The sequence below is a fragment of the Bufo bufo genome, chromosome 1, assembly GCF_905171765.1.
Source record: "Bufo bufo chromosome 1, aBufBuf1.1, whole genome shotgun sequence".
In the NCBI taxonomy this organism is placed as follows: domain Eukaryota; kingdom Metazoa; phylum Chordata; class Amphibia; order Anura; family Bufonidae; genus Bufo; species Bufo bufo.
The window spans coordinates 162,840,581-162,853,870 of NC_053389.1; the positions used below are offsets into that span (position 1 = coordinate 162,840,581).

Here is a 13,290-nt window from a genome sequence, read left to right on the forward strand (position 1 = left end):
ATAATCCTTGACTTGTATAGCAGAGAGGAGGATGTGTGATTAGGACAGCGACCATTTTGTTTCTCCAAATGATTGCTCCCTAGACAAAAAGAGCCATTATAACTGATGAAAGGTATTTAAAAAATATATTTATAATAAAGTAATAATTAAGTATTTTCCTTTTTCTAAATTCCCAGAGAACCCCTTTAAGTTACTCCACTAGAGTTTATCATGTGGTTTTTCCTGGTAGGTAGGACTTGCTCGGCCATTGAGAGTACATTGCAGCCTCGTGTAAACCAGCAGCCTGGGATATTCCTTTAAGAACAGCATCTGGTTTCCATTGATCTTGTTGTAGTAATTGAATCTGAAGCGTCCAGCAGCAGATAACACGATTATGTCGTGCTGATATTTGTGCTTTGTTTCTGTCCAGTGTGAAGATAAAGACGTGGACGCGCTGTGTGAAGCTTTACAGACGACCGTATCCCGCTGGAAATCCAAATTTCCTAATCCCCTGCCCCTGGAGCTCTACACATCCTCAAACTTCATCGGCCTCTTTGTAAACGAGGAGTGCGCCGAAGTTCTCAAGAAATTTGCAACGGATTTTGCTGAAGAAGCTTTGATGAAAACGGGTGAGAAGACTATGTTCTCATTCAGATAGAATAGCATCAAAGAATTGGCCCATTGTATAATCAATATGTGCCCTTGCCTACTGACCCCTAGTCAATGTTGATCCTTCATGTACCCCCTATGCCTGGCTCCAAAGTCACTCCCATCTGAAGAAAATAGCCCCTTTGCTTGGACCATTGTGTCTTAAAGAGGTTGTCCTAATAATAATATTCCACAGTTTTCAAACCAGCGTCTGGATCTGAACACTTTTGTAATTGCATGTAATTAAAAATGTATTATAGCTACTGAGTTATTCAATGAAATCTATCTGTATAGCGCCACCTGCTGTTTGCTCCTTTTCTAATTTCTCTGTCCTGCTCACTGAAAATGCCGCACATGCTCAATTCCATCCTTCAAGTGCCAATAGCTGCAGCAGACAGGCTTCTGAGAAAGGACACGCCCCATAGCTGCCAGCTTGAATTGGTGCAATTAGAACAATGAATGGGTAGAGCTCTGGATCCATGTGAGGTACAGGGTTGGTTCTAGCTTTGTTAGAAAGAGGTTGTCATGTACTATATGATGTCTGATTTTCATTTTTTACATTAATCATTGATTAACTCCTTTAAATGGGTTCTCCAAGAATTAAGAAAATGAAAATACTTAAATGTTGCTTTATTATAAATATATCCCTAAATAACATTCTTTAGTTATAATGGCTCGTTTTGTCTCCTCTCTGCTCAAATTGTCAGGGATTATTTTTCTGAATAGATCTAAGATCTTCAGTGGAATCTCTCTAAGAATGGATTTCATGAGGAGTCATGAAGTACAGAGAGGAGGTGGGGATGTCGTTAATGAGCACCAGCACTTGTATGCAGTCTGCAAAGGAGGAGAGCATATTTAAAAGAAGAAAAACTACCACAAGAGGACACAGTTTTAAATTAGAGGGGCAAAGGTTTAAAAGTAATATAAGGAAGTATTACTTTACTGAGAGAGTAGTGGATGCATGGAATAGCCTTCCTGCAGAAGTGGTAGCTGCAAATACAGTGGAGGAGTTTAAGCATGCATGGGATAGGCATAAGGCCATCCTTCATATACGATAGGGCCAGGGACTATTCATAGGATTCAGATATATTGGGCAGACTAGATGGGCCAAATGGTTCTTATCTGCCGACACATTCTATGTTTCTATGTTTCTCCATTACCACAGTCTGTTCTGTCCGTCCTCTGTACTTCATGTCTCCTCATGGACTCAATTCCTGCAGAGATTCAGCTGAAGATCTTATCAGCTGTATTAAGGATCATAATCCCTGACAAGCAGAGCAGAGAGGAGGATGAGGCAGCTCTTTAGTTCCGTGTTGTGAGGTAACTTGTCCTCCTGTGTGATTAGGACAGGTTTTGTGTGTACTAATAGGACGGTGGCCATTTTATTTCTCCTAATGATAGCTCCGTAGACAAAATAAGCCATTATAACTAATGAAAGATATTTAGGAATATTTTTATAATAAAGTAATATTTAAGTATTTTCATTTTCTTAATTTCCTGAGAACCCCTTTAAATGGCAGGTACAGGTGCCAAGTGCCCTTTACCAGAATACCAGTTTGGTGTGGTTCATTGCTGGACCCCGACCCCTTCTTCCAGGTTCTCATAACATGGCTTTTGATAGTCAAGCAGAAGCCCGTTAATCAAGAATTTCAAAAACAAAATTCAGGGGAATAACTATAATTCACAAGGCCTCATGGCAAAATAACATAAGGCCCCACCACTTAGAAAGGTTATCCAAGACTATAAAAATATCCCCATATGCCAGGCCCTCACAATTAAGATACTTACCTGGCTCCCCTCTCCCTGCGCTGCTCCTGGTCCCTGCACCGCCACTGCAGCTTCTCCCCGTGCGCAGATAAAAAATAACCGGTGTCGGAGGGGAGCAGCCAATGGCAGGCGGAGACGGGAGGCTCATGCCCATCCCCGCCTGCCATTGGCTTCTCCCCCCTTCCCCCCCCAACAAGGATGTTTTCATCCACGCACAGGGAGAAGTGTCAGGGGTGGAGCGGGGACCAGGAACTGTGTGGGAAGCCAGGTAAGTATATTCATTGTGAGGTACCCAGCATATGGGGGACATTTTTATAGTCTTGGATAACCCCTTTAACCTCTTCAGGACAGCGCGATGCCTTCCTTAGGCATCGCGCTGCCTTTCGGTGACGAGCCTGTGAGATCCAGCCCCCTGGATCTCACAGGCCGGAAGCTGTATGAGTAATACTCACTGTATTACTCATACAGCCAATGCATTCCAATACAGAAGTATTGGAATGCATTGTAAAGGGATTAGACCCCCAAAAGTTGAAGTCCCAAAGTGGGACAAAAAAATTAAGTGAAAAATAAAGTTTTCCCCCCCAAAAATTAAGTTTCAAGTAAAAATAAACAAAAACGTAATTTTCCCCAAATAAAGTAAAAAAAAATTGGTAAAAAATAGGGGGAAATAAAAAAGTATACATATTGGGTATCGCCGCGTCCGTATCGACCGACTCTATAAACATATCACATGACCTAACCCCTCAGATGAACACCATAAAAAATTAAAAATAAAAACTGTGCTAAATAAACAATTTTTTTGTCACCTTACATCACAAAAAGTACAACAGCAAGCGATCAAAAAGACGTTTGCCCACCAAAATAGTACCAATCTAACCATCACCTCATCCCACAAAAAATTAGCCCCTACCTGAGACAATCGCCCAAAAAAATTAAAAAACTATGGCTCAGAATATGGAGACACTAAAACATCATTTTTTTTTTTGTTTTAAAAAAGCTGTTATTGTGTAAAACTTACATAAATAAATAAAAAAGTATACATATTAGGTATCACCGCGTCCGTATCAACCGGCTCTATAAAAATATCACATGCCCTAACCCCTCAGATGAACACCGTAAATAATTTAAAATAAAAACTGTGCTAAATAAACCATTTTTTGTCACCTTACATCACAAAAAGTGTAATAGCAAGCGATCAAAAAGTCACACACACCCCAAAATAGTGCCAATCAAACCATCATCTCATCCCGCAAAAATCCTACCCTACCCAAAATAATCGCCCAAAAACTGAAAAAATTATGGCTCTCAGACTATGGAAACACTAAAACATGATTTTTTTTGTTTCAAAAAGAAATCATTGTGTAAAACTTACATAAATAAACAAAAAGTATACATATTAGGTATCGCCACGTCCGTGACAACCTGGTCTATAAAAATACCACATGATATAACCTGTCAGATGAATGTTGTAAATAACAAAAAATAAAAACTGTGCCAAAACAGCTATTTCTTGTTACCTTGCCTCACAAAAAGTGTAATATAGAGCAACCAAAAATCACATGTACCCTAAACTAGTACCAACAAAACTTCCACCCTATCCCGTAGTTTTTAAAATGGGGTCACTTTTTTGGAGTTTCTACTCTAGGGGTGCATCAAGGGGGCTTCAAAGGGGACATGGTGTCAAAAAAAAACAGTCCAGCAAAATCTGCCTTCCAAAAACCGTATGGCATTACTTTCCTTCTGCGCCCTGCCGTGTGCCCGTACAGCAGTTTTACGACCACATATGGGGTGTTTCTGTAAACTACAGAATCAGGGCCATAAATATTGAGTTTTGTTTGGCTGTTAACCCTTGCTTTGTTACTGGAAAAAATTGATTAAAATGGAAAATTTGCAGAAAAATTGAAATTCTGAAATTTCATCTCCATTTGCCAATAGCTCTTGTGGAACACCTAAAGGGTTAACTACTTTTTTTAAATCAGTTTTGAATACCTTTAGGGGTGTAGTTTCTTAAATGGGGGTCCCTTTTTTGGGAGTTTCTACTCTAGGGGTGCATCAGGGGGGCTTCAAATGGGACATGGTGTCAAAAAAACCAGTGCAGCAAAATCTGCCTTCCAAAAAACCGTATGGCATTCCTTTCCTTCTGCGCCCTGCTGTGTGCCCGTACAGCGGTTTACGAACACATATGGGGTGTTTCTGTGAACTACAGAATCAGGGTCATAAATATTTTTTTGTTTGGCTGTTAACCCTTGCTTTGTAACTGGAAAAGAAATATTAAAATGGAAAATCTGCCAAAAAAGTGAAATTTTGAAATTGAAAATTGTATCTCTATTTTCCATTAATTCTTGTGGAAGGGTTAACGACGTTTGTAAAATCAGTTTTGAATACCTTGAGGGGTGTAGTTTCTAGAATGGGGTCATTTTTGGGTGGTTTCTATTATGTAAGCCTCGCAAAGTGACTTCAGACCTGAACTGGTCCCTAAAAATTGGGTATTGCTTCTAAACTTCTAAGCCTTGTAACATCCCTAAAAAATAAAATAAAATATCATTCCCAAAATGATCCAAACATGAAGTAGACATATGGGGAATGTAAAGTAATAACTATTTTTGGAGGTATTACTATGTATTGTAGAAATAGAGAAATTGAAATTTTTGGTAAATTTTTTATTTTTTTTTATAAATAAAAATATTTTTTTTTTACTTCATTTTACCAGTGTCATAAAGTACAATATGTGACGAAAAAAATATCTGAGAATGGCCTGAATAAGTCAAAGTGTTTTAAAGTTATCACCACATAAATTGACACTGGTCAGATTTGCAAAAAATGGCCTGGTCCTTAAGGTGAACTAAGGCTGTGTCCTAAAGGGGTTAAGGGTTTGTTCCACAAAATATATTCTACAGTTTTAAAACCATCAGCTGGATCTGAATACTTTTGCAATTGCATGTAATTAAAAAGGTAGCATAGCCAGGGAATTATTCAATAAATGCATCTGTAAAGTGCCACCCTTTGTTTGTTCTTTTTCTTATTTCTTTGTCCTGCTCACTGAGATGGCCGCACATGCTCAGTTTCATCCTTTGACTGCCTCCTGAGCTGTGATAGGCAGAGCATGGACACGCCCCTTTAGCTGCAGCAGAAAAGACACTCCCCTTGAGCTGCCAGGTTGATATAAATCTAGCAGAGCAATGAATGAGGAGATCTCTGGATCCATGTGAGGTACAGAGCTGGTTCTAGCTTTGTTAGAAAGAGACTGTGAGACATAACCCCTTTAAGTAAATAAGAATATTAAAATAGCAGCATAAGTAGCATAACGCCACCATATTGTTATTCCCCACAAAAAAAGTATAATGTTTTTGCTCCTGATTGGGCCACCCCCAACCTCTGGGCCCCAAAGCATGCACTATGGCTATATTTACGTCCATGAAAAAAAATTATCTTTATGTTCTGAAACATCTTTCATAAAAATTATTATGGTCCTGGGGGTTCAAAGATGGGGCCCAAAGAAAAATGTGCTCACTGGAATTACCCCAAAAGGGGTTATCCATGAATTACTATTGATGACCTATCCTGAATGACCTCCTGGACCCTGTATGTTTTCAGATGTTCGGGTGGAGCCACACAAGAAGCAGTTACACGTGACATTGGCGTATCACTTCCAAGCCAATCACCTGCCCACTCTGGAAAAACTGGCCCAGAACATCGACTTGAACCTGGGATGTGACTGGGTGGCGACAATATTTTCCAGAGACATCCGATATATCAATCATGAGGTAACACAAAGACCATTAACCTTAAAATGAAAAGAACCCCCAAAATACTAATCAAGTCCAATCACAAATAGGTATATGGCACTGGCAGCTTCTTGGTCATATCTGTGTCTGGGAAAGCTGAGTGCAAACCAATATGGCTGCCATTCCAGCTTAAAAGACCATGACACATCAAGCATTTGACATACTGTACAGATAAGTAAAGCGCATCCTCTGCCTGCAAGGCAATCCATGCCTGTTTCAATTCCTCGCCATTTTCAAGATCCCCTCTTGCTGACAGTGAATAGTAACATTGTACATTTACATCAAGAGGTTGAGTAGCTAATACCCCTCACAGCTGAGGGTTTGTTATAATATATGAAGGCTAGACGATCCTTCATGAGGTAAACCTACCAACAGCTCTTCTGATGGTTTGTTACAATGTATCAGTGCAGGTGAAATGTATCACTCTGGAGGAACAACACCTCAGCATTGGGTCTTTACAGGTTTGTGGCCTCAGTTGTATTTTTTGCTCAGCAGGTTATGTTCTCCTTTGTTCAGACGTTGCAGGTTGTGTACCCGTATCTACCACAAAACGATGACGAACTGGAGCTGGTGCCTGGCGATTTTATCTTCATGTCCCCCACAGAACAGACCAGCACCAGTGAAGGTTGGATTTACGGCTGGTCGCTTGCCACTGGATGTTCAGGCCTCTTACCTGAAAACTATGTGACAAAGGCTGATGAATGTGGCACTTGGGTATTTCATGGGTAAGAGAACCTACCTAACCTTACTTACCAGGGATACCTGTGGTCGTGCTGTATCCTGTGTGTTTGACATTACATGATACAATGTATCAGCTGCTGTGCTACACTGTGTTCTACAGGTCATACTCTCTCCTCAATATGCTGAGCGCTATCTCATACCCTCTCAGCGATGGAATCCTGGACAGACGACAAGATGACCAGGGACTGGTGGACGCTGCGGCACTCACCATTATCTGCCCGCCCATGCAAGTATGTACTGCAACTTATCACAGTGTAGCACATGTTGATTGTTGGTCAGCAGTAAGACATGGGGGTCAGCGCTCTATATAGGTTACACACAACTCTGCTACATCCTGGGTAACATAGTAACCTGCTCTCTTATGAGGGATCCGACAATGATCTATAGAAACACCCAGCACTCCCAACAGTTCCATTCTCCTGACTGACTATTGGATTTACTGGACCCCTGAACATCTTTGAATCATCACGCAAAGTTCCCAGCAGCACAGATGATTTCAGGGCGGATCTTGTGGGAGGTCACTGATTGAGGGTTATATAGTGAAAGAAGCAGGGTTCAGTAGCAGAGTATGTAAGAGGAGTGTGCTAATTGAAAGGAGGAATCGGAGACAGATAAGTAAGAAAAGGAACAGGTTCCTAAGCAGCACAGAGTATGTCAGGAGAGCAGTGTGTACTGAGAAATACAATACATAGTGGAAAAAGCAATGGTACAGAGTATGTCAGGAGGGGATTGTGCGATCCTGTCCACTATGTGGCCATGTGTGTGAGGACAGGGCCTCCTGTGTTCATATTGTGGACATTTCCTGTCTAAACATCTTGAGGCCTTGGCTGTGTTTCTGACTATAGGGCCCTGAGGAGTTAAATATTCCAGCCGCCGTCTTTCTGTTGCTGAGCACATTCATAAATAATCCCAGATATAAGATCTGTAGAAGGAGAGACAGATGAGCAGGCCGAGACAATGTGGAAGGAAACAGCTAAATGAAGTGAAAGCGGCGGATAATTACAGCTCAGAGATAATGCTGCAGTCATCAGCCAAGCAGTCGGCTCTCACCGCCATTGTCCCAATGTCACTGTGCTCAGCTGGGAGTTGGTACGGGCTCTGTCACACCTATAAAAATGCACAGTATCTCACAAGTGATACCTTCTGTGCTTCATGACCAATACAAAGCTGGTGACATCATAGCTAGTAACATTGTAAGTATAAAAAAAACTGGAAACATAATAACAGGCGATATAATAACTGGTGACATCATAGTAGACAATATAATAACTGGTGACATCATTACAGGCCATATAATAAGTGGCAATATCATAACAGGTGATATAATAACTGGTGAAATCATAACAGGTGATATAATAACTTGTGACATCATAAGAGGTGCTATAATAATTGGCGATATAACAGGCAATATAATTACTGGTGACATTGTAACAGGTGACATAATAACTGGTATTTTAATAACTGGTGACATCATAACAGGCCATATAATAACTGGTAAAATCATAACAGGTGCTATAATAACTCGTGACACCATGAGGTTCTATAATAACTGGCGATATAACAGGCAATATACCGTAATAACTAGTGATATAATAATTGGTAATATAATAACTTGGGACATAATAACAGGTGATATGATAACTGGTAATAAATGAACTGGTAACATAGTAACTGATTAACTAGTAATACAGGGTGGCCCATGAAAAAGTAGCCCTCCTCCAGTGGTAGTATGACAAGATGAATGAACAAGTGGAAGAAGAAAAAATGTCCTGTTTTTTCCAACAAGATGGGGCAATGCGCTACACCTCATGGATCTCACTGCCACACGTTCATGAAAGCGAACTGTGAGCAAGGGGTTATGGCCACCGCGTTCCCCAGACTTGTCCACGTGAGATTTTTTATCTCTGGGGAAATTTAAAAAAGAAAGTGTCCCGCTAACAATCCATATACCCTGGATGAACTCCAGGAAAACATCACAAACACTGTCCCCAGCATCACAAGCAGTATCAACATAATCCGATGTGCCCAGAGATGCAGAGATGTGAGCGGGGACCACTTTCAGCATCTTTTGTGACTTGTGGGTAATTAAAAAAAAAAATAATCCACTTGCGCGTTCATCTTGTCATACTATGGCTGGAGGCGGGATACTATTTTGCGGGCCACCCTGTATAATAAGTGGTGACATAATACCTGGTAATATATATATATATATCCAGTCTGCCGTTCATTCTGGACTATTTTATATATGATATGCAATGCTACATACTCCTTGCTGCTATTCGGTTTCTTTTGATAATATATTTATTTCTTTCCTCATTTAAAGGATCCAGACCTGTTACTGACATCACTGAATATTATATAATTGTCCAACTGCTCAAAAAATAAAGGGAACAGTAAAAAATACCACATCCTAGATCTCAATGAATGAAATATTCCATTTGCAAATCTTTATTCATTACATAGTGGAATGCGTTGAGAACAAAAAAACTTAAAAATGATCAGGGATGGACTGGGACAATAAAGTGGCCCTGGACTTCAGCCAGACCGGCCCACTTTATTTTTCCAAAACACACTCAAAAAAATAATGGTATCCACAGATCCCCCCCATAAGTGTCATCCACAGACCCCCCCCCCCCCATAAGTGTCAATGTCATCCACATGACAGACCCCCCCCATAACAGTGCCATCCACGGATCCCCCTCCCTATAACAGTGCCGTCATCCATAGATCCCCCTCCCCGCCACTCACAGTAGTATACATTAATAAATCGGTATCCTGCAGGCTGCAGACAGTAACTTTAATTTTAACACAGGCTGTGGGGATAATAAAAACTGAGCATGGTGATGGTGATCACCTTACTAGGCAAGCCACTGCCAAACAGTGCACAGTGCGTGCCATACAGAGCCCACATAGGGCACCACCTATGCATACAAAATGAAAGAAAGCAAGGGGCACATCCGTGCAGGACGTAATTTGCAGCAGCAAAATCCACAACAAAATATGTGAGTTACATGCAGATTTTACAGCAGATCTGTGCACTGCAAAGGAGGGAATCCGCAGCATAAACTGACTGCAGACTTAAAACCGCACCACAGGTCAATGTATGCTGTAAATAGTGTGGATTTAATGGATGCAAATCTACAGCATATCAGTGCACGCATCCTTGAAGGGGTTATGTCTCTTCAGCAAGTGGCATTTATCTTGTAGAGAAAGTTAATACAAGGCACTTACTAATGTATTGTGATTGTCCATATTGCTTCCTTTGCTGGCGGGAGTCATTTTTCCATCACATTATGCACTGCTCGTTTCCATGGTTTTGACCACCCTGTAATCCAGCAGCGGTGGTCGTGCTTGCACACTATAGGAGTAGCCGGGATTGTGGGAGTGCACATAGTTTGGTGCTTTTTTCGACCACCAATGCTGGATTACAGGGAGGTCGTAACCATGATGACGAGCCATGTATAATGTGCTGGGAGACATTTTGTCTCTATGGCACTATCTGCCCTAATAGTGATACAGTGCCCACATAGAGCACGATAGTGCCCTCCTATTCACAGAAAAATAGCGCATTTGTACCCATATAGTACCTACCTAGGTGCATAGAAAGTGCCATACTTTGGCTCTATGTCGGCACTGTATGACTGTGGCCAAAGTACTGTAGGTTTTCACTTTAGGTAGGTACTGTATGGCACCATAAGCAAGAAATACACCATTTATCTGTGCATAACATGGCGCTATCTGAGCACTGTATGACCGTGGGAAGACCTGGGCATACTATGCTCAGATAAGTTGTGTATTTAGTGTCTACAGTGCCCACAAAGTGCCATATCATACCTACCTAGAGCTAAAACGTGGGCAGAAAGTGCCATACTTTGCCTATAATTATACTCTGTCTACACAAGTATGGCGCTTTCCGAGTATGGGTTCTATATGGCACTATGTGGGCACGACAGGCACTAAATGCGCCATTTATCTGTGGATAGTATGGCACTATCTGCCCACAATCATACAGTGCCCACATAGAACCAAATATCGCCGTACCCACACTATTATATGGCAGTGCCCAGAGCGCCATATGTTGACTATGTGGGCAGATAGTGCCCTACTATGCCCAGATAAATAGTGCCCTTAGTGACTGCAGTGCCACACTGTACCCACCTAGAGCCAATCTGTGCACAGAAAGTGCCATACTTTGTCCACAGTGACAAAGTGCCCTTTCTGTGCACAGTCTGCTCTGGCTCCAGGTAGGTATTCTACTACACGTGGGGGCACAGCGCTCATCTCTTTAGTAAAGAGTCTTTACTACCTTACATTCAGCTCCCGCCTCCAGCCTCCAGTAACAAGTGCGGGAGGAGCAGGCGTGTGACGTCAGTGAGTGAGCGCCGCCCCCACACTGCCTGCTGTTACTGGAGCTTTACCCCCCTGATGGCGGCCCTGGCCGGCCCATAATTCGATCGGCCCACCGGGATTCTCCCGGTACTCCCGATGGCCAGTCCATCGCTGAAAATGATCAATGTAAATCAAAATTAATATCCCATGAAGGTCTGGATTTGGAATGATACTCAAGATCAAAGTGGAAAATCTACTTTCAGGCTGATTCAACTTCAGTGGAAATGCCTCAAGACAAGGAAATGTGACTCTGTGGTGTGTGTGGCCTCCATGTACTTGTATGACCTCCCTACAATGGCTGGACATGCTCCTGAGGAGGCGGCGGACGGTCTCCTGAGGGATCTCCTCCCAGACCTGGATTAAAGCATCAACTCCTGGACAGTCTGTGGTGCAACGTGACGTTGCTGGATGAAAACGAGACATGATGTCCCAGATGTGCTCGATTGGATTCAGGTCTGGGGAACGGGCAGGCCAGTCCATAGCATCAATGCCTTCGTCATGCAGGAACTGCTGACACACTCCAGCCACATGAGGTCTAGCATTGTCTTGCATCAGAAGGAACCCAGGGCCCACTGCACCTGCATATGGTCTCACAATGGGTCTGAAGATCTCATCCTAATGGCAGTCAGGGTACCTCTGGCGAGCACATGGAGGGCTGTGCGGCCCTCCAAAGAAACCCACCCCACACCATTACTGACCCACTGCCAAACCGGTCATGCTGGAGGATGTTGCAGGCAGCAGAACGTTCTCCACGGCATCTCCCGACTCTGTCACGTCTGTCACATGTGCTCAGTGCGAACCTGCTCTCATCTGTGAAGAGCACAGGGCGCCAATGTCGAATCTACCAATCTTGGTGTCCTTTGGCAAATGTCAATCGCCCTGCACGGTGTTGGGCTGTAAGGACGTCGGTCCCTCATATTACCCTCATGGAGTCTGTTTCTGACCGTTTGAGCAGACACATGCACATTTGTGGCCTGCTGGAGGTCATTTTGCAGGGCTCTGGCACTGCTCCTCCTGTTCCTCCTTGCACAAAGGAGGAAGTAGCGGTCCTGCTGCTGGGTTGCTGCCCTCCTACGGCCCCCTCCACGTCTCCTGGTGTACTGGCCTGTCTCCTGGTATCTGCTCCATGCTCTGGATACTATGCTGACAGACACAGCTAACCTTCTTGCCATCCTGGATGAGCTGCACTACCTGAGAACATTCTGTGGGTTGTAGACACTGCTTCATGCTACCTCTAGGGGTGAGAGCAATGACAAAAAGCAAAAGTCACCAAAACAACATCCAAAAAGGATGAAAACATAGAAATGGTCTGTGGTCTCCACCTGCAGAACCACTCCTTTATAGGGGTTGCCATGCTAATTGCCTATTATTTCTACCTGTTGTCTGTTCAATTTGCACAACAGCAGGAGAAATTGATTCAAAACAGCGTTTTCTGTAAATGGACCGCGCTGCTCCAGGACAAAGCTGAATGATCCTGTCTTCCAGATCTCACAAAAATTTCGTGGACATGGGTAAGCGGTCAGTTCACTCGGATTCACCTCTCCTCTGGGGAACCTTATGAGAAATCAAGGTGCCGCAAATAGTGAAGTACAATCACAAAAGTTCCAACTGCAAGGCTTTATTGTACTTACAAGATGGATATGGTAACAAGCAGTCAGGGGTATCTCTGATGAAGCTTCCTAAAGCGAAACCCGGGTCGGGTGAATGATTTGTGTATACTGCTTGTTACCATATCCATGTATTTTCCCGCAATGCACACATATGCAGAAGTGTGATGGACTTAGGCATCTTTCACACGGGCGTTCCGTATGCGTCGCGTGTGCATTGCGGGAAAACCACGCGAGTAGGCACGCAATTGCAGTCAGTTTTGACTGCGATAACGTTACGATGTCCATTTTTTTCCGCACGAGTGCAATGCGTTTTGCATGCGTGTGAGAAAAAACTGAATGCGGTACCCAGACCCGAACCCGGACTTCTTCAC

At 42.8% G+C, this 13,290-nt stretch overlaps 1 protein-coding gene across 5 annotated transcripts in view; it reads left to right on the plus strand.

The window, feature by feature from the left end:
- UBASH3B (ubiquitin associated and SH3 domain containing B) overlaps positions 1-13,290 on the plus strand; it is a 169,673-nt gene that overhangs the window by 127,754 nt on the left and 28,629 nt on the right. For all 5 annotated transcript variants that reach the window (XM_040431313.1, XM_040431321.1, XM_040431329.1 and 2 more), the window contains 4 exons: positions 410-608; positions 5,989-6,158; positions 6,696-6,904; positions 7,021-7,150. In XM_040431313.1, coding sequence (XP_040287247.1) covers positions 410-608; positions 5,989-6,158; positions 6,696-6,904; positions 7,021-7,150 — 708 coding nt within the window. The remainder of the gene's footprint in view (positions 1-409; positions 609-5,988; positions 6,159-6,695; positions 6,905-7,020; positions 7,151-13,290) is intronic.